This window comes from Aethalodelphis obliquidens, unplaced genomic scaffold (genome assembly GCF_003676395.1).
Source record: "Aethalodelphis obliquidens isolate GAN/ISIS:26980383/991018 unplaced genomic scaffold, ASM367639v1 scaffold87, whole genome shotgun sequence".
NCBI lineage: Eukaryota > Metazoa > Chordata > Mammalia > Artiodactyla > Delphinidae > Aethalodelphis > Aethalodelphis obliquidens.
Genome location: NW_020838031.1, coordinates 1,430,504 through 1,453,495, shown reverse-complemented (window position 1 = coordinate 1,453,495; position 22,992 = coordinate 1,430,504). Strand labels below are relative to the sequence as shown.

General features: G+C 50.8%; 1 protein-coding gene across 19 annotated transcripts in view; it reads right to left on the bottom strand.

Annotated features, from left to right (window-relative positions):
• URB2 (URB2 ribosome biogenesis homolog) overlaps positions 1 to 22,981 on the bottom strand; it is a 29,519-nt gene extending 6,538 nt beyond the window's left edge. Inside the window, exons 1-9 of one of the 19 annotated variants that reach the window (XM_027094062.1) lie at positions 22,734 to 22,978; positions 20,789 to 20,927; positions 19,263 to 19,439; positions 14,235 to 17,541; positions 10,805 to 10,965; positions 9,104 to 9,214; positions 7,069 to 7,311; positions 4,391 to 4,478; positions 2,537 to 2,676 (exon numbers count right to left, since the gene is read on the bottom strand). In XM_027094062.1, the coding sequence (XP_026949863.1) occupies positions 2,537 to 2,676; positions 4,391 to 4,478; positions 7,069 to 7,311; positions 9,104 to 9,214; positions 10,805 to 10,965; positions 14,235 to 17,541; positions 19,263 to 19,439; positions 20,789 to 20,914 (4,353 nt within the window). In that variant the 5' untranslated portion in view covers positions 20,915 to 20,927; positions 22,734 to 22,978. Of the gene's footprint in view, positions 1 to 1,430; positions 2,677 to 4,390; positions 4,479 to 7,068; positions 7,312 to 9,103; positions 9,215 to 10,804; positions 11,283 to 11,416; positions 17,542 to 19,262; positions 19,456 to 20,788; positions 20,928 to 22,261; positions 22,714 to 22,733 lie in introns of those variants that run through there. The other 18 variants (XM_027094063.1, XM_027094067.1, XM_027094064.1 and 15 more) reach the window with 18 other exon arrangements.
• Positions 22,982 to 22,992: the final 11 nt, after the last annotated feature.

Sequence of the window (22,992 nt, the reverse complement as noted above, 5' to 3'; positions counted from 1 at the left end):
ATAAGAACATTCAAGGGCCACAGGAGGAATGGCTTGTCTGTGATTCCATACTAAGGTATTAGGGAGGGAAAGAAAAAATAAAACGGACAAACTGAAACCAGAAGTCCTTAACCTCACTAGCTGGGTGAGGGCTTGCTCATTCATTCACTGAATTCACCACTCACTAAACAAATAATTCCGTTTCCAAAGGCAAAAAGAGGCGCAGTAATTTCCCCAGTGGCAGCACTGAGGTCTGAACTGGGCATCTGAGTCCAAATGTCACAGCCCTTTAGCTGGTGTGTCTCCTTATGAAGTACAGCCCGGAGCATGGGGAGGGGGGAATGGGACAGCAAGGCCGGTAGTATCAGGACAACACAACCCCTTTGCATCTTTACGTTAGACAGCTTATTTGGAAAACAGGGGGAAAAAGTCAATTTCTACAACGTTACAGTCACTGGCCAACGAATGGAAACATCTCTAAGTTAACCTAAAAGGACCTTAGGCCAGGGGAATAGTGCAAACTATTTACTCTAAGCTATTTGATATAGAGGGACAGTTGTAAATCTGATCTACAGGTAAAAGAGAAGATAAAAGTGACCGTAACTTCCCCGACATGTCTCCAGGGTGACACATCTCTGCGTGGAAGGAACAAGGCCTGTAGGAGCAGCTGCCCCTCCTGCCCGAGGCCGTCTCACTGTCATCGGCCCCAACCACCGAAAGACCTTTACCTACGCCACCCGCTGCTGAAAAACTTGCCATCTAGCCTGTAATTAAACCTCAGCATGTCTTCCTGGTCTAGAAAGATTTATGGCTCTCTCAGTAGAAGCCTCTAATACATATGGAATACTTCCTTCATTCCCGATTTTAAAAACAAATAAGAGTTAAAACGTAGACTGTCCTGCCAGTGGATTCTGGGACGCAACAGCCTCAGATAATTCCCAATGCCTTTGGCCTTCAAGATTAAAATTAAAAAATAACAGATAAGCATAAATTAGACACGAATAATGAGGCTGGCAAACCAGAGACTTTTCATAAAGTAAATCTCAGAAGACTAATCAGTGACTTCAGGGTTCAAATCACAGCCTCCGCTCTTGGCCCTTGGGTAAGTGATATTGCCGTGTCTCATTTTGTTCTTCAGTGAAACAAAAAACCATGCCAGCTCTGACTTCCCTGGTGGCGCAGTGGTTAAGAATCCGCCTGCCAATGCAGGGGACATGGGTTCGAGCCCTGGTCTGGGACGATCCCACATGCCGCGGAGCAACTAAGCCCGTGCGCCACAACTACTGAGCCTGTGTGCCACAATTACTGAAGCCTGTGTACCTAGAGCCTGTGCTCCACAGCAAGAGAAGCCACCACAATGAGAAGCCCACGCACTGCAGCGAAGAGTAGCCCCCATTCACCACAACTCGAGAAAGCCTGTGCACAGCAACAAAGACCCAACCAGCCATAAATAAATAAAATAAATTTATTAAAAAAAGAAAATCATGCCAGCTCGTATTCCAGCAAAAGCTCACATATTAATGACTTGAGTGCTTGGGAAACAACAAGATTCTATAAAAATGTTAAATAATTGCAAGGAAACCAAACCCCAAGCCCATATCTCATTCAAATGACGACCTGCAGGGGCCCTTGTATGCGGCCCCAGTCCCTACACACCCCGCCCCCCGACCCGGCCAACCGTCCGCCCACGTGACGGCCATCTCCACTGGCTGAGGGATTGGGGCCGGGGCTGTGGAAACAACCTGAAGCGGGGTCAGGACGGAAGCTGAGGCCACACCAGGCTTTCTAAGGAAGCCCCTTCAGACGACCCTCCCTTGAGAAACGCCAACACCTCTAATGGAACACATTTAACCAGTGGCTCGCCACCATTCTTACGAGATTTACAAAGGGGGGTATTCTATTGAGAGCAAGATAAACGATGTAACTGTGTATCTATACCTGCACAAGGATAATACACCTGAACACACTACTTTAAGAGTGTGACGTTCCATTTAAACAAGTAAGACACGAAGTCTTGTAACGAACTTACTACACAGGTCACGCGGGGTCTTGTGGAACTGTGAAAATAGCACACTGACACTCCAGAGTGAGATCACTGTTGAAGAATGAATGAATTATCCAGAATACTAAGGCCAAAAGTCAGATTAATTGGGACCAGAGCGTTTAATCCAGTTGAACAAGTCTACCGGGATCTCCCCCAGGCCATCTGCCTGAGCGTTGGAGAGCGGCCCCGTGAGCCCCTGCTGCTGAGGGACCCCAGGATCCCTCTTTCTGCCTCCTGCTCTTGGACCGGGGTAACATTTCACCTCCCTCATGACCCCAGAGACTGAGCAAAACAGGCTCAGCGTTTGTGCCAGAGCAAGGAGAGACCTACCGGTGGCTGAGAGCCCCCGCGACCCGGGCACTGCCAGCGCCCTGTGTCTTCGTGCAGCCCGCACAGGGACCCTGCAGGGGCTGCAGCACACGCAGGACAGCCGCCACCGCACAGGACCGCCAGGCCCCACGGGTCGCTGGCCGCACAGCTGGGGGACCCTGCAACCGAGGACTGTGGGCTTACCTTCTGCGCCTCCATCACATACTGGGCCACCATAAAGGGGGAAAACACCCTGAACTCCTCGGCCCGCAGTGCCATGTGGCTGTACATCCTTTCCACGAGGCGGGCGCACTCCAGCACCACTGGCAGGTCCTCTGCGCTTCCTACAGAAGTAAAGAGTTTCCAAACCGATTAGCTCAAAAGCCGTGCGTTTTAACTCTTCTAATTTTACTCCTTCAACATAGCCCCAATTATTCAAACCTTCCTTTTTTTTTTTCCCCCAGACTCTTTCGTTGGCTCAATTTGAAGACAGAATTAGGGAGACAGGATGTGTCCAAATATTGATCTATATTACAAAAGGAAAGGCACTTACAATCCTCAACAGTCCATGGGTTTTTTAAGGATTGGACTAGAATAACCAAGATTTTAGGGTGAAATCTAGGATTGCTATTGTATTTAGAAAGGAAAATATGATTCTAAAGATAAGACGGCCTGATTATGTCTTTGCCTCGTTAAGTTTCAGAAATCATCTAGGATTTCTCCCTTATAGACAGGTATGAGACTCAACTACCATTACTAGACCTCTTGCTGGCTTCCCAGGTTTACTTCTGACTCCTAGTTCCTCCCACCCGAAAGTGCCAGGATCACCCAGGCCTTTACACACTCCTCTCCCAGGGATTCTAACAGCCTGAAGTGTCCCCGCGACCCAGGTTACATGCGCCCCGGCCCCCTCCAGCCAGGCTGTCACAGCAGTTGGGGAGGGACCCCAACTCAGCAGAGCAACCTCCCCGGTTTTCACTCAGCATAGTAATACACCGTTTTTATAAAATTCTAGAAAATGCAAACAAGCCTACGGCGACGAAAAACACATCAGTGGCTCCCTGGGGCTGGGGCTGGACCCCAAGAGGGCTCTTTCGGGGATGATGCAAATGCTCTGTGTTTTGACTGTTGGTGGTGCTTCCCCGCACGAATTTACCCATCAAAACTCATTAAAGGGGCTTCCCTGGTGGCGCAGTGGTTGAGAGTCTGCCTGCCGATGCAGGGGACACGGGTTCGTGCCCCGGTCCGGGAAGATCCCACGTGCCGTGGAGCGGCTGGGCCCGTGAGCCATGGCCGCTAAGCCTGCGCGTCCGGAGCCTGTGCTCCGCAACGGGAGAGGCCACAGCAGTGAGAAGCCCGTGTACCACACACACACACACAAAAAAACTCATTAAAGTATATACTGTAAACAGATGCAGTTTGTTACACGTAAGTTAGGCGTCAATGAACTTGACTTTTGGAATGCACAGTATAATATGCAAATTTCTAAATAATGAGACTCTCCCCCGAATTAGAAATTTAGCAAGAATCAACAAACCTCCAGGCTGGAAAACAAGCTGTACACATAATTTATGCGATTGTCATATGGCAGCTTGCTCCATTGGTAAACAAAACAACCTTGCTGAGATGCAGCAGGAACAGTGAGCTGCAGGAACTCTGCCCCCGTATAAGATGAGCAGTAAGCTGGCTCCACCACTGCCCGTTCCTCCTTCATCTCCCCGTTAAACTATGAGCTCTGTAAGGGCAAGGATGGAATTGTAGATGCTTTTATATCCCCAGTAAATAAGAGTAAATATTTCCTGAATCTAGATACTTTTTTTCTCCAGAAAAGAACTATTTCAATTAGGGGATGTTAAATGCATTCACTGCTGTGGATACAGTTAAAAAATGTCACAGTCTGAAATTTTTTTAATTGTTTACGTGTTCATTTGATGATCTGAATATTTCTCTTACGTAAACTCAACTGTGTGGTTTTATGTTCCGTAACATGTGTGGCCAGAGACACCTGTAAAATAAACACATTTGAAATCGGTATCTGATACTGTTACTCTGAATTACCTTTGTCTTTCTGCCGCCCTTCGCGTATAACTGAACACACCAGTCTATGAAAACAGTTCAAGAAAGAAGGGATGGCTTTCTGCATTACCTGCAATGATAGACAAAAGACTATGAAAATATGTAGGCAACAGTTTATTTCAAGATCTACTTTAAAGGAGTTCATATTTATTTCCTTCTTAACCTTACCTATCAGGACACTCAAAACAGTGTGGCAACTCCTTTTTGCCAGGATTTTCTAGGGAAATGCTCACCCTACTTACTTAACTCTTTTACATCCGTTTTCATGGTTCGGGGTGGGGCTTCCATGCTGCATAACTTTAGGAATCTAATGCAGCAATCCTAGTTTAGACTTTGCTGAATCTGTCTTTTACTCTGTTAGTGGTGCCTTCTGGAAATGGGTAGAAATAAATAACAAAACGTACAGTAGCCAGTGTATTCAAGTATAATTGCCACTTGAGAAAAAGATTACATAAAGCAAATCCATTTAAAATGAGAAACAAAACTTCTCATTTTTTAGCAATGAAAAGGCCTGGCTGGGACTTTATCTTGAAAAATGATATGAAAGTTATAAAACAGGCTTCTTCTTTTTTTTTTTTTTTGGCGGTACGCGGGCCTCTCACTGTTGTGGCCTCTCCCGTTGCGGAGCACAGGCTCCGGACGCGCAGGCTCAGCAGCCATGGCTCACGGGCCCAGCTGCTCCGCGGCACGTGGGACCCTCCCGGACCAGGGCACGAACCCGCGTCCCCTGCCTTGGCAGGCGGACTCTCAACCACTGCGCCAACAGGGAAGCCCAAAAGGCTTCTTTTACACTCAACCATCCTGAGATCATGATCAAAGCAATGCACTGTCCAATAAGGCAGCCATGAGCCACATGTGGCCACTGAAATGTTAATTAATTAATGTTAAAATTCAGTTCCTAGTCATACAATTCCACATTTTACGTAGTCAAGACACGTGTGGCCAACGGTTCCTGTGCTGGGTGGTGCAGATACGGAACACGCCCGCCCAGGAGAAGTTCTACTGGGCGGCACTGCTCTAAGGCTCAGGGTGAACGAGGAGTGAATCAAGTGTCGGGACTCTTTTCTTTGGTACAGTTTATCCAAGCAAAGTCTGGAGAGCATAACACCACATTCTTTATGTCAAGTTATCAGCTTCAGCAACATGTTCAGAAAGAGGTCATTTCTGCCAAAGAATTGCAGGGCGTCATCACATTTCCAGAGGCCCCGTCTTCCTCCTCTGCTATCACAGTGATTAAATGCACACAAATCCAGGGCCAGCCCATCTGAGTTCACACCCTGGCTTAATATGCAATCCCGGACAGAACACTGAACCTTTTCTGTGCCTGTTTCCTCATTTGCAAAGTGAGGATAATAACAGGCTGTCGTGAGGGTTAAATAAGTTAAAACACGTCAAGAGCTCAGAATGGCACCAGCTGCAGATTGCCCTGCTGGGGACCCTGGCTGGGCTCACTCTGTGCTGCTCCCTGCACATTTACCCAAGCTGATTCCAGCCGGGGGCCCGTATCAACCCCCATCCACCGCCCACACAGCCCAACGCGTGGGCCCCGCTCCCCTGAGTCTGCCCCGCGGGCAGTGAGTGTGAGCTGCCGTAAGTCACATCCTTCTTTACTGCAATACCGTGTCATTATCCTTGTCAATTCTCTCCTTTCATTAAATGGTCTAATTCTGCTCAATGGTCATTCCTCACTGGTTTTGCAGGAGATGCACACAGTTTTCCAACGTCACTTTCCTCAACTGCATGAAATCCTGAATCTTTTGCAAGATCTGCGGTGTCAGTTTGTAATTGATTGGTGTTGCATTTACATTCTACGGTCACACAAAAATCTAAGAATCAGCAGAGCTCTAACAAAGAGCCTCCCAAGATAGGCAGGGCCGAAGGCGATTCTTAAGTGGGGAGGACACTGGATGGAATGCTTAGTTTACCAGAGAATAAATTTTTTAAAAACTGCACTGCTGGCAGGTCTCCAACCGTAGAACATCAAAACACTTAAAAAATATTTGAACGTGCCTACGTATATGTGTATCTGTCCTATTTATAAGTTCCCACGCTTCCCACGTAGAGCAGAGGCACAAATGAACACCAGCCAAGGAAATCCAGTCTTGTAGCTAAAATTCAGACTCAGCTGGGTGACACTGGTCAAATCATTCAGCAGCTCTGAGCGTCGGTTTCTCTACCAATGAAATGGGATTGCCACCGACTACACAGACTTGCTGTAGGGGTGAAAGGAGACACACAGCAGACGTTCAATAAATGGTGGCTGAACTGGAATCTCTTCGACGGGGCATTTGCTCCTCGTCTCATTTTATTTAAAAAGCAGCACACTGTAAGACCGGAACTCAGGACGGCTCACTCCCTACATGCAACTGAATCATAAACCCGAGAGGTCTACGCCAGTGAGTGACATTTAAATATGTGATCTGCAAAAACAGAATAATTTCTAATGGGCTTCCAGAAACACCCAGGACACAGGCATGTTCCAAGTGTCAGGTCCAACACAGCCTGATGTGAAGGTCACATACTTCTGTGCTTGAGAAGCCGCCTGGGCCCTAGAAATTACTCGAAGCCGGAAGTTTGTTCCGCAAACCACTGTCCTTCCCACGCCGCCGCTCTTCTCGAGGATGCGTTTCCCTGCCCAGCGGGCGCCCTGTCCTCCTCACCTTCGGGTGACACTGCAGGATTGAGAAGAGCACGTTGTGGACCCGCGGGAAGATGTGCCCATACTCGGGGGGCCTCAGGGCGTCCAAGGGCACGGCCAGCAGGACGCCGAAGGCCAGGCCAACGTGGTGCGGGTTGCCGATGGCCCCCTCCCCCTGCCTCAGCAGCGCAGCCAGGACGTCCAAGATGGGCCCCACCAGTGCCGGCGCCACCGGCTGTTCCCGACAAGCTTCTCGGGTCTGCAGCTACAGGGCGAGGAACGAGGGACAGAAGATGAAGGCGATTCTCCGGAGAAACAGCCCCAAACCCAAAATGACTGAGGGAAGAACGTCCAGACCCCAAAGTGACCCGAGTGGTCACTGGGCAGTTCAGAGAGACAAGGAGACCAGCGTTCAACCCCCTGGGCGGCACCTACAAGGGACGTGGCCGTCTCGGTCCACACCCTCTGACGGATGCGCCTACCACGAAGAGAAGTAATTTCTCATAGAAGAGTTGATTCATCTACTTTCTCAGAATAAAAAAACTTCACATCACACACATAACAATATTCTCCCAAAAAGATCCTTGTTCTAAAATGTCTATAATTCAACTCCATCTGTTACATTTCATAAAGGACAGCTCTAGTTCAAGACAATCAATTATTGTTCTAAAGAATACAGAGCAGAGACTGAAGTTGAGGGGTGGCCCGAAGTCTTACCTGGGTACCCTGCGCGAGCCCACCTGTGACAGCCCTCCTCACACGGCCAGCTGTAAACAGCACCCCAGCTGAGGCCGTCTGGGGCCTCTCACAGTGATCATCTTTCCTGGGTGCCCTGGCTGTGCTGACGCTGTGCTATCCCCTTTAGAGTGACCTAAACGCCTAGCCTGGTGTTTATATCCACGTGGCCCTACTATGCGCTCGGCCAACACTGACCAGGCACTGCCCTGGGCCCTGTTCCCCCCTCCCCCCCTTCTTCCTGATGTTCCCCCTACATACACCTAAGGACAAATGGGCTTCGTCCACTAATGCAGATTCCCAGGGAAACAACAAAGCAACAAAACAAAAGATCAGAGAAGAAAGCAATGTCTATTCTCTAGACCCTTTTGCCCTGAGAATATGCTAACCCAAGGCAATGCTCTCACGTAGCACAAGCTATAATCAGGGTTGATAATGATGGTCAAATAGGCACTGCTCTTCCGAACCCAAGTCTGGGAATACTGACACCAGACATTTTTTTTTTTTTTTCTTTGCGGTACGTGGGCCTCTCACTGTTGTGGCCTCTCCCGTTGCGGAGCACAGGCTCCGGACGCGCAGGCTCAGCGGCCATGGCTCACAGGCCCAGCTGCTCCGCGGCACGTGGGATCTTCCCAGACCGGGGCACGAACCTGTGTCCCCTGCATTGGCAGGTTGACCCTCAACCACTGCGCCACCAGGGAAGCCCCCCCTCCACTTTCTTTTTTTTTTTTGACACCAGACTCTTTTGAGAGCAGGAACACAGACAGCGCCCACCGGAACCAGGCTTTTGTTCTAATGAAACAAAAAGTCATGTGACTACTGTGTATGTTCACATGTACCAAAATTTAACGTCTGCATGGGATTAACAATCGTCTATCTGCAACATTACTATCCTAGTCTAGACCCATTTTTTTCCTCACTGAATCGTCATTAAACACACATATTCCTACACGCGAATGAATGCACTAAACTGCCCACAGAATTTCGTGTGGACACAGAGAGGCCCGGGACTCCTTCTCCTGTCACCTAATTTAAATGGAAGCCTCCTGTGGGCACCATGTTCCTTCCATTACGGACCACGAATGCTTTCTGACGCCCAAGGGCCTTCACATCACATCTACTGATGACACTACGTGTGCAACCAGACAGAGGTGCTGCCTGGACACCCAGACAGAAAAGCAATGTGGTTACAGCCGTCTTCAGGACACGGCCCCGGAAACACACTCTGCATAATAAAACCAGAGCATGACAGAAGCAGAAGCGCCGCCCCGTCTGCACGTGAAAGGCAGGGGCAGGGGGACGCACGACCCAGAGGTACTCACCATTAGAGCCATGACCATCTGTGGGCACGCACGCCAGAACAAACTGGCCTTCTCGCCACCAAACGGGCAGTTCAAGAGCAACTTGACCAACGTCACAGCCGACAAAACAGCCTAGGGGACAAGGGAAAACACTCAGCAGTAGGAGGAACCAGCTCTCTCGGGAAGCCCAGCTCGGGAAGCAGGCTGGTCACTGGTGCTGTGACAAAGCAGAGCCCATTAGAGCCCTGTGCTGGGGCAGGGACGAGACCCAGCTTGAGTCAAGTGCTGAGCGTGGTGCCCTTCCCGTCACCTGCGGGAAGAAATGAACAAGGTGAGCAGACGGCAGCAAAGGAAGGGCCTTCTCTGTAGCGTCTCACTAAACCGAACACGTAAACGTGCCAGGACAGTGAAACACAGGAGGCCACGGCGATCTTATCAGAGGCCCGTCTCGTCAAGGTGGCGTCGGAAGAGGAGGCCGCTGTAACTCACCCACGAGAACGGCACGTGCCTAGGGGTGAAAGGAAACACGGACAACGTGCGACAAGTAGACCAGGTGCCGGGATGACAGGTGACGGTTTCCGACCATGGGAAGGGAGGGGAGGGGACTCAGTGACCCGTGCTGGGCATCTCTCAGCATCCGCTTTATCCATCGGCCTCTTCCTCCTGCCCCTAACGCTGCAGAGCCCACACCACGAAATCCTGGCTTCTGCCCTTTGCTCCCTCTGACCACAACCCACCCCCACCCGGCCCGAGCTCCGTGTGTCTCCCCACTGAGGGTCTGCTGGCTGGCGCCCCCATCCCCCATCTCCTGGCACTCACCTGTGCTCACTGCGCTGTGCACATACTATCCCCTCCCTGTCTCCATAGCAACGCCCCCCAGCCCCACCCAAAGCCTGTCCACCTCTGACCTCAGCTCAGCCTCACCTCCTCCACGACTCTCCTCTGACCATCTGACGGGCTTACGTAGAAGTTTATGGTTTGTCTCCCCTGGCTTGCTGAAGGGAAGCCCAGAGGCCTTCTCAAAGCTGAGCCCATCGTGCTGCACACGCACGGTGAAAACTTCCAGAGGGAGGAGGGTGGCAGCAGAGATGGGCCTCGTGTTCACCCAGAGGAGATGTAAGTCCTCCCTGCTGCCCCCAATCTGCTCTCTCCAGCTCTCCTCCCACCCAAAGCAAAACCCAGCTCCTGGGTGCCAATTATTACCAGCAGTCAAGAAGCCACTCATACGGCAGAGAAAGCTCAGAACCAAAAGGCCTGGGCCGCCACCCTGGGCCCAGACAGTGAGCTCCCAGCCTTCCTCTGCCTGTGCGAGCAGGGACAGCCTCTGGCCGGTCCGGCACTCAGGGCCGTTCAGGGGACCAAACTCGAGCATATCAGCTCCGTCCAGAGCCTCCCAGACGCACAGGCCTAGTGGGAGTGAGGGGCTTCGTTAGCAACTACCAGACAGACTAGGGGGCTAAGGACCAAAGGGCAGCTCGTCACCCTGAAAGAGCCTCAAATGGGACCCAGGCTACGTGACCGAACCAAGTAAAAGCGGAAGCACGATGTGGGAGGCCTCACACGATGGACGTGAACGGAACCTTTTACGGGTCAGTATGCAAGTACGGATTGACTCTGCACGTTTGTTTAGTTTCAGCGCTGACACCGCATTGCAAGTAACTTTTCCCGTTGAAGCCCGTATCACGTACGCGCTGCTGCGCAAGAGAGAAAGGAGCAACCCACCTGCAGATCTGCTCTCCACGTGTTACTGACGTCCAGTCCCTGGAGGATACTCTGCAGGGCCATCCGGAAGTCCTCTGTCGTCCCAACCTCTAACATTTGGGTGAACAAGGCTCCCAAATGAGGCTCTATCTCCTCAACTACCTGAACCGGAATCGCAGGATCTGCGAGGAAAACAAAACTGCTGTGATAGACAAGGGGCAGGTGAAATGGTGCACAGCTGCTAAAGGTCAGCATCTCAGGGACGCAGGAACGGTCACGGTGCAGGTCAAAATTGCAGGGCACATGCACAGCATGACACCACCCTCTCACACCCAGCACCTGTGCCCTGCCCATGGCACCTGTGCCCTGCCCGCAGTACCTGTGCCCTGCCCGCAGTACCTGTACCCTGCCCGCAGCACCTGTGCCCTGCCCGCAGCACCTGTACCCTGCCTGCAGCACCTCTACCCCGCCCATGGCACCTGTGCACTGCACCCGGCACCTGTGCCCTGCCTGCAGTACCTGTACCCTGCCTGCAGTACCTGTGCCCTGCCTGCAGTACCTGTGCCCTACCTGCAGTACCTGTGCCCGGCCTGCAGCACCTATACACTGCCCATGGCAACTGTGCCCTGCACCCGTCACCTGTGCCCTGCCCACGGCACCTGTGCCCTGCACCCGGCACCTGTGCCCTGCCCACGGCACCTGTGCCCTGCACCTGGCACCTGTGCCCTGCCCGTGGCACCTGTGCCCTGCCCGTGGCACCTGTGCCCTGCACCCGGCACCTGTGCCCTGCCCACGCACTTGTGCCCTGCCCGCGGCACCTGTGCCCTGCCTGCGGCACCTGTGCCCTGCCCACGGTACCTGTGCCCTGCCCGCGGTACCTGTGCCACCTGTGCCCTGCCCACGGCACCTGTGCCCTGCCCGCGGCACCTGTGCCCTGCCCACGGCACCTGTGCCCTGCACCCAGCCCGGAGAAAAGCCCGAGAGAATGAGGAGGAAGATGATGTTCAGCTGGGCTTGTCTCTGGACCATGAGAGACAGGTGACTGGCACTTTCTTTATACTCTTTTTCTACTTTGCTTATATTCTTTTATAAAATCAATAGGGGCACAGGGGTGGGGTGGTGCTTTAACACAGACGGGGATGTTGAAGAGATGGAAAGAACCCCAAGCTTGTGGGGACTGCCCGCTGCAGTCACCCAGTTGTTCCCACTTAATGCAGGACAGCCTTCTGAAGTAAACCCAGTGTCCCCAGGTTTCATCAGAGAGCCCACGGTTAGGGAGTTCAAGGCCCTTTACAATCTGACTCCAGAGTAACTTTCCAGCCCCGTTCCAGTCAGCAGACTATCCCACACTGCAGAAGACACTCCTACGCCCCAGTCTTTGCTTACAGGGGGCGGGTGGGACCAAGGCTTCGAGAGAGAACATCTAGGTCCAAGTGTTCCACAAACTGTAAGATCCTGGATGCAGGACCTCTCTGGGCCTCAATTTGCTCATCCGTGAAATGGGTAGAACAGCACCAACTCTTGCGGTTGGCAAATCAAAGAAAGGGCACCGCAAACTCCCATCCCTGGGAGGCTGAGTGTCGGCACTGCCACCTTCCCCGCCCTCCCTTCACCCACCTCCCATGGCGGAGGCCTCGCCTGCCTGCACAATCCACCGCTCTGGTCATTTCAGAGCCTTTCCTCACCCTGTGACTCAGGTAACTTGTGTGAATGTCTGTTTACTGAATTAGACAAGTCAAAATCAACAGCTCAGTCATCGCCAGAGGAGGACACAGTTCCACATGTATATGAAGCGTTTTTAAAACGGACGGGTTCTTATAATTGAACTGAGGCAGCTGATTCTCCTGTCAGAGAGCATTTCTTAAAAATGCTCATTTTTCTGAGCTGAAACCTACCTGAATCACCCCCGAGGACCCAGGTGGTCACCTTAACCCTCCCTCTCCCAGCCCAAAGCCTTGGGCCACTCCCCCCTTGGCCTTTGCTCCAGACCTCCCACCACCCTGGTCCCTTCTCTAGGCCCAGTCTAGCAGCTCAGGTGCCTGAGGCCTGGGCCCTGGGGCAGTGCTCAGGCCTGCGATCTGGGGAAGCAGTGGGGTGGCTGGCCTCACTCCCGACCGCGGCTCTGCCCCCAAAGTCAAAGGTACCAGCAGTCCAAGGACACACAGGTAGGACCTAGGGGCCACCTCCATTGCAGGGATGAAGGCGGACACTGCGTTCTGCAGGGGGTTGCAGGGATAAAGGGGAACACTGCATTCTGTCTAACGAAGGGGCAGGAGGGTCAGAGCTTCGGACCACCGGGGGCCATATCTTAGGACGTTCGTTTAGAATGCTCTAACCAGTGTTAACAGAGGACTGAATTTCAGCCCCCGTTACTAAGGTGACACCATTTCCTAAGACAGCAGCTGACAGGGTGAGACAGAACACATGAGACCGAAGCCTTTCAGTCAATCCACAACCAGGGCAGATCAGAAAGGGGGGCAGCAGAGTGTCCTTCAGGTTACAGCACCCCAGCCCTGGCCTTGGCCCAGGCGGCCTTGCTTCCTACAGGGGCCCAGAGAACACCTGTGTGTGCTGTGATGGCTGGGCTAGGCTGGCAGACTCCCCAGCCCCACCTCAGAGGCCTACCCTAACTAGCCTCCACCTCAGTACCAACCAAACAAGAAGAAAACGGACCCACGCCAACTGGGAACAGTGCCACCCTGATGAGCTCAAGTTAGGGACGGACCCTAGCCTGCCAACCTCTGACCTCAGGGAAAGCAGGTAGTGACTGTCCTGCTGGAGAGAATGAAGACACCGGCTGGGTTTTCAGTCCTGATTAGCTGGCCTGCAAGGGTGACATCCGACTACAACACCGCGATGACATCACAGGCTGAGCCTCTGTCCAATCAGCACCCACAGCCCCACGACGCCCGGTACCACTCTGAGACCTGCGGGACGATGTCCTACCCTCAAGGAATTTTATGAGGTTCCCTATAAATTAAGTCACTTGGAGTTTTGAAAAGTTGGCAGATTTTATCTTTCTGAAGTCCACTGACGGCGCTGAAGATCTGATACTGAAGGGCCTACGAATAAAGATGAAACTGTCTATGTTGACCTCTGGGGCCAGGACAGAAAAAGGCTAAAACAGAGAAGAGTGGTTCAAAACTATAAACTAGAACAATCTCCAAAATAAGTGAAAAACTGAAGTGCAAAACAATATACCTAGAAGGCTGCTGTCTGTCTAAAAAGCAGGTAAAACAACTGTGAAGGTAACTGCTTACAGGTGCAGAGAAGGCAGACACCAGAAACGAACTCCGGGGAGGGAGAGTTTCTCCCAGGTCATCGTGTGGTACCTTCGGAAATGCAGACCTGCTTCAAAAAGGAGAGGGGGAGCAACTCACCTGGCTGCCGCTTAGCGACCTCTCACCAAAAGCTCTACGGTACAGAACTAGCTCAAGAGAAAACGTCTCACCTGCAAGGACTTTTCTCACAGATTGAAACACAGAGGTAAACACAGACTCCTTCTGGGGGTGCAGTTCTGGGGCTAAAAAGAACAGAGTCAAAAACTGCACAGCTGCCTGGAGAGATGGGGTGTCTCCTGCTAGATCCGGCAACTCCGACAGGATCTGAGAGTAGACAGCCTGGTAGAGGGCGGCATGGGGCAGCAGCACGTGGTCCGTCCCGCCGTGCCCAGAGCACAGGGCCACATCGGCCTCCAAGAGCGAGGCGACCGACGAGAGGACGGGCGGCGGGAGGCGGCGGCCCCGGGCCCCACGGGCGGCGCAGAGCTGGAGCACGGCCCCCGCCTGTACCACAGCCGCCTGCAACAGCTCACGCGGTGCTTCCAGAGCCTCGTGCTGCTCCTGCTCCTTGACCAAAGGCCCCAGCGCCTGGCACAGCTTGGTTAAGGACACCAGAAGGAGCTGCTGGCCCAGAGGTGTCTGATCTTCCGACCGTGTGCCTGGAGCTGCTTCAGGGCGCAGCTGGGAACTCGAGAGGAACGCAAGGATTTTCCCAAAATTGAGCTCCGGGCTGAGCTTCCTCTGGAGGAGCACCTGCAGTGGCTGTTCTAAGAACGTCCCCACCACCTGGAGGAATTCCAGCCAAGAGGGGTCGTCCATGTCCACAAGAAACCTCCTACTGGCTTTGAACAAGGAGGTCAGCGTGATCTCAAAGATATCGCTAACGTACATGACCCTGAGCACCGACTGGGCGCTCTTCCCTCTCTGCAGGTAACCGAGAAGCCGGTAGCACGTCATCAAGAACCTGAGGGTCAGCGAGGGGGAGCAAGAACTGCCCAGCACGGTGCCGGCCAGGGACAGCAGCAGGAGAACACAATGCACGTGGCAGGGGGGCGGGAGGCTGTCCAGCTGCAGAGCAGAAAGAACCTCCAAAAGCCGAAGAATGCTCTCCAGCTGCTCTCCCTCCAGCTGGACGGGGGAGTCACCCCTGGCCAAGGAGAGTAAGTTTTGGGCGATTTCTCCCCTTGGCTCTACACCTTCCGACCTGACCTTTGGAAATCTGCTTTCCCCGTGAGCCACGACCGCATAATCCCCTTCAAAAAGCCAGGGCAGCTGCTGGCGGAGAAGAGCAGGGCCCCCCTGGGCGCCAGCACACAGGATGCCAGCGCAGCTCGCAGTCACGCGCAGTAAGAGCGCAGAGTGGAGGGACTGCATTTCGGGGAGGAGAGGGCTGTGAAGGACGGCCTTCGATATTTCTTCAAGTGTGATGTCTGGCTCCTCCTCCGCCGGGCCTTCCTGGGCTTTGCTCGTTGGCAAAGTTCTTAGCAGGATGTCGGCCAGGTACCGCAGGTCGTCTGGACAAAGATAGGATGCTAAGATCGTGAGATTGGACATGACCAAGTGCCAGTGGGCGACGGGGTAGGTGAGCGCACTCACTGTCCCCACCTGGCCGTCCCAGGAGGCCGTCGTCCCCCGGGACAGGCTCGCTCTCCCGGAGCCCAGGATGTAGGCGGCATCGCGCCTCAGAGCAAGGAGGGCTTCTTCAGACTGGACGCTCGCTTGCAGCAAGGTGTTTTTCATCCTCTGCAGGTGGAGCTGCTCCAAGCAGTACCTGCCGAGGGAGTTGGACTGAGCCGCAAACTCCTCTATCTCCTTCCACTGCCTGGCCTCCACGCCCGGGAGCAGCGGGGGGAGGCTCGAGGGCTCCGGGGCGGTGCCCGCGAGGGCCCCGGGCTCAGAGCGATACGGGTCGCAGCTCAAGCCCAGCACAGTGTCCACCTGGGCCCAGGTGTGGGCGAGCAGGAGCGCAGAGTCACCGACCCTCTGTTGCCAGGGCTCGGGCACCGAGGGCTGGGGCTTGCAGAGGAGGTCCAGCAGGGGCTTCACGAGGCCCCGCAGCGTCTCGTCCATGGTGCGCCGCGTGCGCCTGACCACGGGCAGGGGCGAGTCGCCATCCAGGCTCCGCGCGTGGACCATGACGCAGTGCAGCAGCGAGCTCAGTGACAGCGACTTCAGGGCCATGTCCATGTCACCCTGCAAATCAGGCAGGACCAGAGACTGGAAGCTCTCCAGGATGAGGGCCCAGGCGTCCAGGACCTGGCTCGGGGGCAGATCTGGGAGGCACTCGCGAAGCACAGCAGCGGGGCCCGCAGACAGCACGGGCAGCCTGAGCGCCTCGGCCGCGGGGCGACAGATCACGCCCAGCACCTCCCCGAACAGCCGGGGCACCTGCCGGAGCTTGGCGAACGTCTGGAAGAGTGTACCGATCAGCGCCTCCTGGGCTTTCTGGGTCCGCGACTCTGCGACTTCTGCGTCGATCCAAGCTGAAGCCAACAGGTCGTCCAGGTCTGGCTCCAGAATCAAATGATTCAGAGACAGCAAAGCCTTGAGGCAGCGGAACCAGGCTGGCACGGGGGCCTGTGGGTGGTTTAGCAGCGTCTCGGCCAGACGGCGGTAGAAGCGGAACTGAGTCTCCCCGTGCCGAATCCGGTCAGTGGCAATGTTGTAGATAGTACTACTGGCCACTGAATTTAGCAGCTGTTCCAAGGCCAGGAGTTCCACGGTCCAGTCAGACGCAGACAGGGCTTGCAGCTGCTCCTCCCGCAGGTGGGAAATCCTTAAGCAACCGAACAGCGGAGGGAGCACCTTGAAGCAGAGCAGCTGGTTCCCCTCCTTGAGGTAAGAATCTACAAAGAGCTTGTACAGCAGGGCCACGGAGTTGGCCACCACAGCAGCCTGAAGGGACGGTTCACAGTAGCCGGCATCCACCAGCCTGGCCGTCACGGTGCCCAGGGGCGCTAGGAGATTCTTCATGGCCCCCATCTTCGTGTCACCTTGCTGCTGCTCCAAGAGCTCCTCTTTGTAGGAAGGGAGCAGCTCGGCCTGAAAAGCTCCACCTCGAAGCACGGCCTCGATCTGACTCCTAATGTCCCGGCCTAGCGCCGGCCGCAGCAGGCCCTGGCCAGCCTGGGTCCACGTGCCTGCCAAGAGTAAGTGTCTCAGGACCAGGCAGGGCTGGAGCAAGTGTGTGGTCACCTCCCCAAAGGTGCGTCTTGGGTTGACCTGCTGCCGCTGAATCGAGAGGTAAAGGCCGAGGGTCAGGTGAAGAACCTCGAACAACTGGGGCATCACGGCTCCCGGCTGCCTACAGGCCAACCAGCACAGCTGGCTCAGCAGGTCGACCGTCAGCTCCTGCCTGGCCGTGTAGATGACAGCAAGGGCGGGTGTCGAGAGGATACCCTGGCAGCAGCTCAGCACAACACAGATGCTCCTCTGAGATCCCAAGAGAGCAAACTCGGCCATTCTCTCATTGATGATCTGACCATTAAGAAAGAAAGAAAACTCATCACTGACCCTAAACCCACACGTACACACAAAAAATACAACACAATCAGTGAACTCACTCCTTGCCCTCATCTGAATGAGAGAAATGCCCAGATTCGCACATCTAAATGAACTTGGCATTTCCTTAGTGCACCAAAGGAAGGCAGAGGACCTGTCTTAACTCCTACACACATCCATCTGCTACCAGTATAAACTTGGGAAGGGGCTCAGTGCCTTTGTAAATTTGCTGTCCCTTTTTAAAGAGCAGAGTTTTATAAGGCTTAAACTTCTAAGATTTCACTTTTTCTTAGATCCTAAACCTATAATTCAACTTAGATGCTACAGGTAGATGGACAGTGGCCTTGGGTTATGATCCTGTGGTCCAAAACACATTTTTATAATCAGTCATACTGTTTGTATTTAAAAAGCCAAAGCAAAAGGCATTCTTAAAAGAGGAAAGTAAACGCTGCCAGCTACTACTTAACATACAGCAAACCCACAGTCTATTGCTTCCAAAATTCTGAAATTCACAAGCACCAGAAATTATGAGGGCCAGACAGGTTCCAAAGTTCACTTATAGGCTAAGTGACTTGCTCCCAGCCTTACAGCATCTGAGAATCAAATTTATCCTAGGTGTTAAGTTAGCAGTAGCCCAAGGACACAGGTGTGTTTATCTCCATCCGAGTAACTGCTGGCTCTGGAAAAGCCGAAACAAAGATATCACATACTTAAATGCCAGCACACTTACTAGAGTGATCTCCAAATTTTTCTGATTATACAACTTTTTCCACACTTATACCCGATAAAGTTATAAATTATATGTATGCACTATAGCACTAGTATCTTATATAATTATAAAGCATACATAGAAATTAAAGTGACTTTTTAAAAAACATATAGAGATGTAAGATTTTCTTCCCACACTCCCAAAGAACCATTCAGAATAACCCACTTTGGTGACCACTGGTCTATCATTTTAAAAAGTGACACAATTTAGAGCATAATTTCAAGAACCACTAAAGCCTACGAACCATCAGGCATCAACCATTTAATTCTTCTGTTCCCAGCCTCTACTGCTTTTCTCCTGCGCACACGCTCATGTGGGTGAGGCTGCAGCGTAGAGCGCGGGCTTTGCCATCAGACAGATGGAGGTTCAAATCCCAGCTCTGCCACTTACTTTCTGTGTGACTTTCGGCAGGTTACCTGGCCCACGCTCAGTACTCCTTATTTGTGCTTTTTATTGTCACCGGCTATTCTCACAGTATTTCAAAATACTCAATACTGACAGTGAAGTTTATAATCCCGACCTGAGACTTCAAAATCACGGAGCCAAAAACCTTTGAGGAAATTCTCATCCAGATTTTGGCCTTTGACCTCCCTCCAGTCCAGCAGAAAGGTGAAAAAAAAAAGTCATAAAGTAGCATCATTTGCTGGCTACCTTTTCCAACTAAAAAGGTAATTAACCACTTTACGAAAAAGTTCTAAGCTTTTCATAATATAAAGTGCTTAGCACGGTGTAGCGCATACAATATGCATTCAATAAATATCAGTCGTTATTATAACTCTAAAAATATTATTTCTTTCTCCTCCCCTACTTCGATATTGTCTGTATCTTCATATCATTAACCGTAAGACAAATAAGCCTCCAGCATTAACAGGAAATCAATAGAGATACGTGTAACACTTATAGGATAACACAGGAAACTGTTAATTACCTTGAGGAGGGAAATCTGAAGGTTAATTGTCTTTCCATTCTTGAGGAGATTCTGCAATTTTCTGCTATGTAGAATGTTATCCATATAGATCCAAAGCCTTTCGACAATGTCTTCCGTCAGTTCAAGTTTTTTCTTATAAAACGCAACCAACGACTGTCGTGCCCAATCAAGTAATACCTGAATTTGGAATATACTTTAAAAATAAACGAATAACCAAATACAATTGCCAGGGGGGAAAAACTCTCCTTTAAAACTTATCTTTGGTAACATTATATTACATTTTGGTGTCTTAAAATATTTATTATTAAAGAATCAATCAAAAAAACTAAGTGTGTCTTCATCTGGGGCCAATAAAAAGTTTCAAGAGAAACCGGTTTCTTCTAACTAATTGCTTCCAAGTTTTACAAGTTAAAAGCACAACAACAATTGCTCAGAATGGCCACAAAAGGAATGACACACAAAAGCAAAAATGCAGAGTCAGAAGACCAGGGTTTGTGTCCTGGCTTCCCGAGTTAACTGCAGCTTCATCCCGAAACCTATTTACCCTGTTCAGAAGACAGACAGTCTTCTATGAAATGATTCACAAGTGCTGTATTAAAAGGAGGGCTGGACATAAACAGTTTCCATTATTGTGACGTGTTTCCTTATTCATAAACACAAGGAAAAGTGGTGAGGCTTCAGCTCAGGACACCAGAACTGTCAATAACAACACGAATAGTGACAAACGCTAAAAGGAAAAAACTCTCTCTGGAGAAGGGTAGTGGAAACCTTGATGAAATTGCCTGCCACGGCTGCCAGGTCAAACAAACAAAATGATTCTCAGGTGCAGCCAGATTTAGAAACGACTAGCTCTGCTAGTGCTCTACATACTGGACCTCATCATTTCAATGGCTGTAATCCACCTGACACATTTTGTGCTGCTTAATACTAGCAAATGAGTATCTAACTGCATGAGCTCATCATCCCGGTGTCTCCATTGTATTAACTGCTTTTCTTAGTCAGATAAGCTTGAGAAATGTTAACAAAGAGCTATGTCTTTCTTGGTTCCTAATCTGTTTCTAATCTATCGGTTTCTAATCTATTTCCCCTCAGTTTACTACAAATGCTAAAGCTTCCCTACTTCCAGCCTTCGATTCATCAAGTTCCAAAGACATTTAACAAAGCACCAACAAGAATTGCTTATGGAGCATCACTTAGGATTTACAAACAAATGAAGCTGCCAACAGACTCAGAACTTAACTTCTGTAACCTAAATCCTAATTTGCTCACTGATGCACATATTTAATTCAGAATATAAGAGATGTTTCCAAACATAAACGAAATGCTGAGGTTTTGTAACAGAAAAACTTTGTTAATATAATACCTAACTACTTACTTTATCTCACTGATAGGACTTTTAACTTTCTAACCATGTTTCCCTTCCCCAACCTTTAATCTTTTTAAATTTTAACTAAATGTCAATATGCAATTTACATAAGTGATCATTAGTTTAGGTTGTAGAAATGTAACTTTCACATTAAACTTACTTGTTCTTTATTTGGAAGAACACACTGATGGGAAATCCAGGCAAAGTGCGCTAGTTTTAGTTTATCTTCCCAGGAAGTTGTCTTGCTTTTAAGTTTTAGAGAAATGCCAGAATAAACAGCAGCCATTGCTGCGCTTTACCTACAATTTAAAGCAATGGAAAAAATTTATATTTTTTTAATATAAAGGACCAGAATATTAAGGTCAAACTTAATAGGCAGCAGAAAATGAACACTATGTACCTTATTGTCTACATAACTTATACTCCTTTAAAAATATTTTTCTAATGAATTAAACACTGTTGGGCAGAAGTTTATACATAAGATGCTTGAGTCCATGAGTTTCTTGGAGGAAATTCAAACAGACGATGGATTACACACACACATACAAGTATTCCTGCTGTGATCAAACATCACATCCTCAGAGGTCAGTGCGCAGGAATTCAATGGAACAAAACCCAAAGTGTTCAAATTACTTGTGAAAAGATTCGTTCACACATGGTTTTAGACTGAAAGAGTTTTTTCTGCAAAAATATTCTAATACATACTATAGAGTATATACTAGGACCCACCCCACTGAACAGTTTAAAAAGATAAATAGGGCTTCCCTGGTGGCGCAGTCGTTGAGAATCTGCCAGCTAATGCAGGGGACACGGGTTCGAGTCCTGGTCTGGGAGGATCCCACATGCTGCGGAGCAACTAGGCCCGTGAGCCACAACTACTGAGCCTGCGCATCTGGAGCCTGTGCTCCGCAACAAAAGAGGCCGCGATAGTGAGAGGCCCGCGCACCGCGATGAAGAGTGGCCCCCGCTTGCCACAACTAGAGAAAGCCCTTGCACAGAAACGAAGACCCAACACAGCAATAATTAATTAATTAATAAACTCCTACCCCCCAACATCATCTTTAAAAAAAAAAAAGATAAATAAACAGTATTTGGAAATAGTACAAGTACAAAAGAATATATAGTGTGTTCTTATACAAAAGAAATATAGTATAAACCCAGTCCCAACAGATAGAATGTTTTTTCACCTGCAACAGTAACTTCATAAACTTACCAACACACACTGCTTCTAAGACTCTACAGAATATAGTTACATGATTAACGCTGGAAGGATACAATTATGAATAAAGAAGGAACACAAACATACCAGCCACCTATAATCCTATAAAACTGAGGTAAATGTAGCTTAGAGTTTCCTAAAAGCCAAAGTAAAAAGGGGAGAACATATCAGGTTAAGTCATTTTCATTACATAAAAGTAAACAAGTCAGTTCCTCAAGGGAGAAAGTTTTTCATGATACTTAATACTGAAATAAAATTATCGTAAATAACAAAATAGGGCCAATGAAATACCGAGAAAAGATCGCAGCCCCGTGATTCCAATTTAAATACTGTCAAACCAAAACAATTTGCTATCCTGAGAACTGGATCGCTGGATTTTTAAAATCTAAGGGGTCTGAAATCCTATAGACCTACCTTCAGAGCTAATTCTCAATAGGGATCTTTACAGGGAATGAGCGAACATCGGATGAAAGACAGGTTCAGCACGGTACCCTTCACTATTTCAGAGGCTAGAACAGTCAAATGCTGTCAGTCTTCCTCTTTGTCGAAACGTCCAATATCCATTCAACAGCTACAATTTAACTTCTAAATTCAATGTTATACAGCCATGGCGACAGCTACAAAGTACTTTAAAAGTATCTGCAGAACTGGCTACAAAGACGCCCCATACACCCTCCCGGATCTGTCAACCTTGGGCCCTCGGTGCCCGCAGCGATCCCTGCGAGCGGGCGTGGAAAGCCTGGTGCGGACCGCAAAGCCCCGTCCGTCCTCGCGCGGCCACGCTAAACCCTGCGGAACAGAAGGAAGCGAGCAGCCAGGAGCGAGGCGAGGGGCCGCCGGAGGAGCAAGCCAGCGTGGGAGGACCATGCCCAGGTAGGGAGCTCACCTGGAGGGACCTGGTCACCTGGGAAGGACCGCGGGCGGGGCGGAGGGTCGGCTGGGAGGGGGCTCACCTGCAGGCCGCCCCCAGGTGAGGAACTCACGCAGACCCCGCCGTGAGGGGCGGCGGGCGGGGCGGAGAGCAGTCACCGGGTGGGGAGCTCTCCCGGCGGCCAGCCCCGGATGGGGACCGCGCAGGGACGAACGGCCGCAGCACCGGCGGGACCGACTCCGGGGCCACCACGTGGGGGATCGCGCTCCTTCCT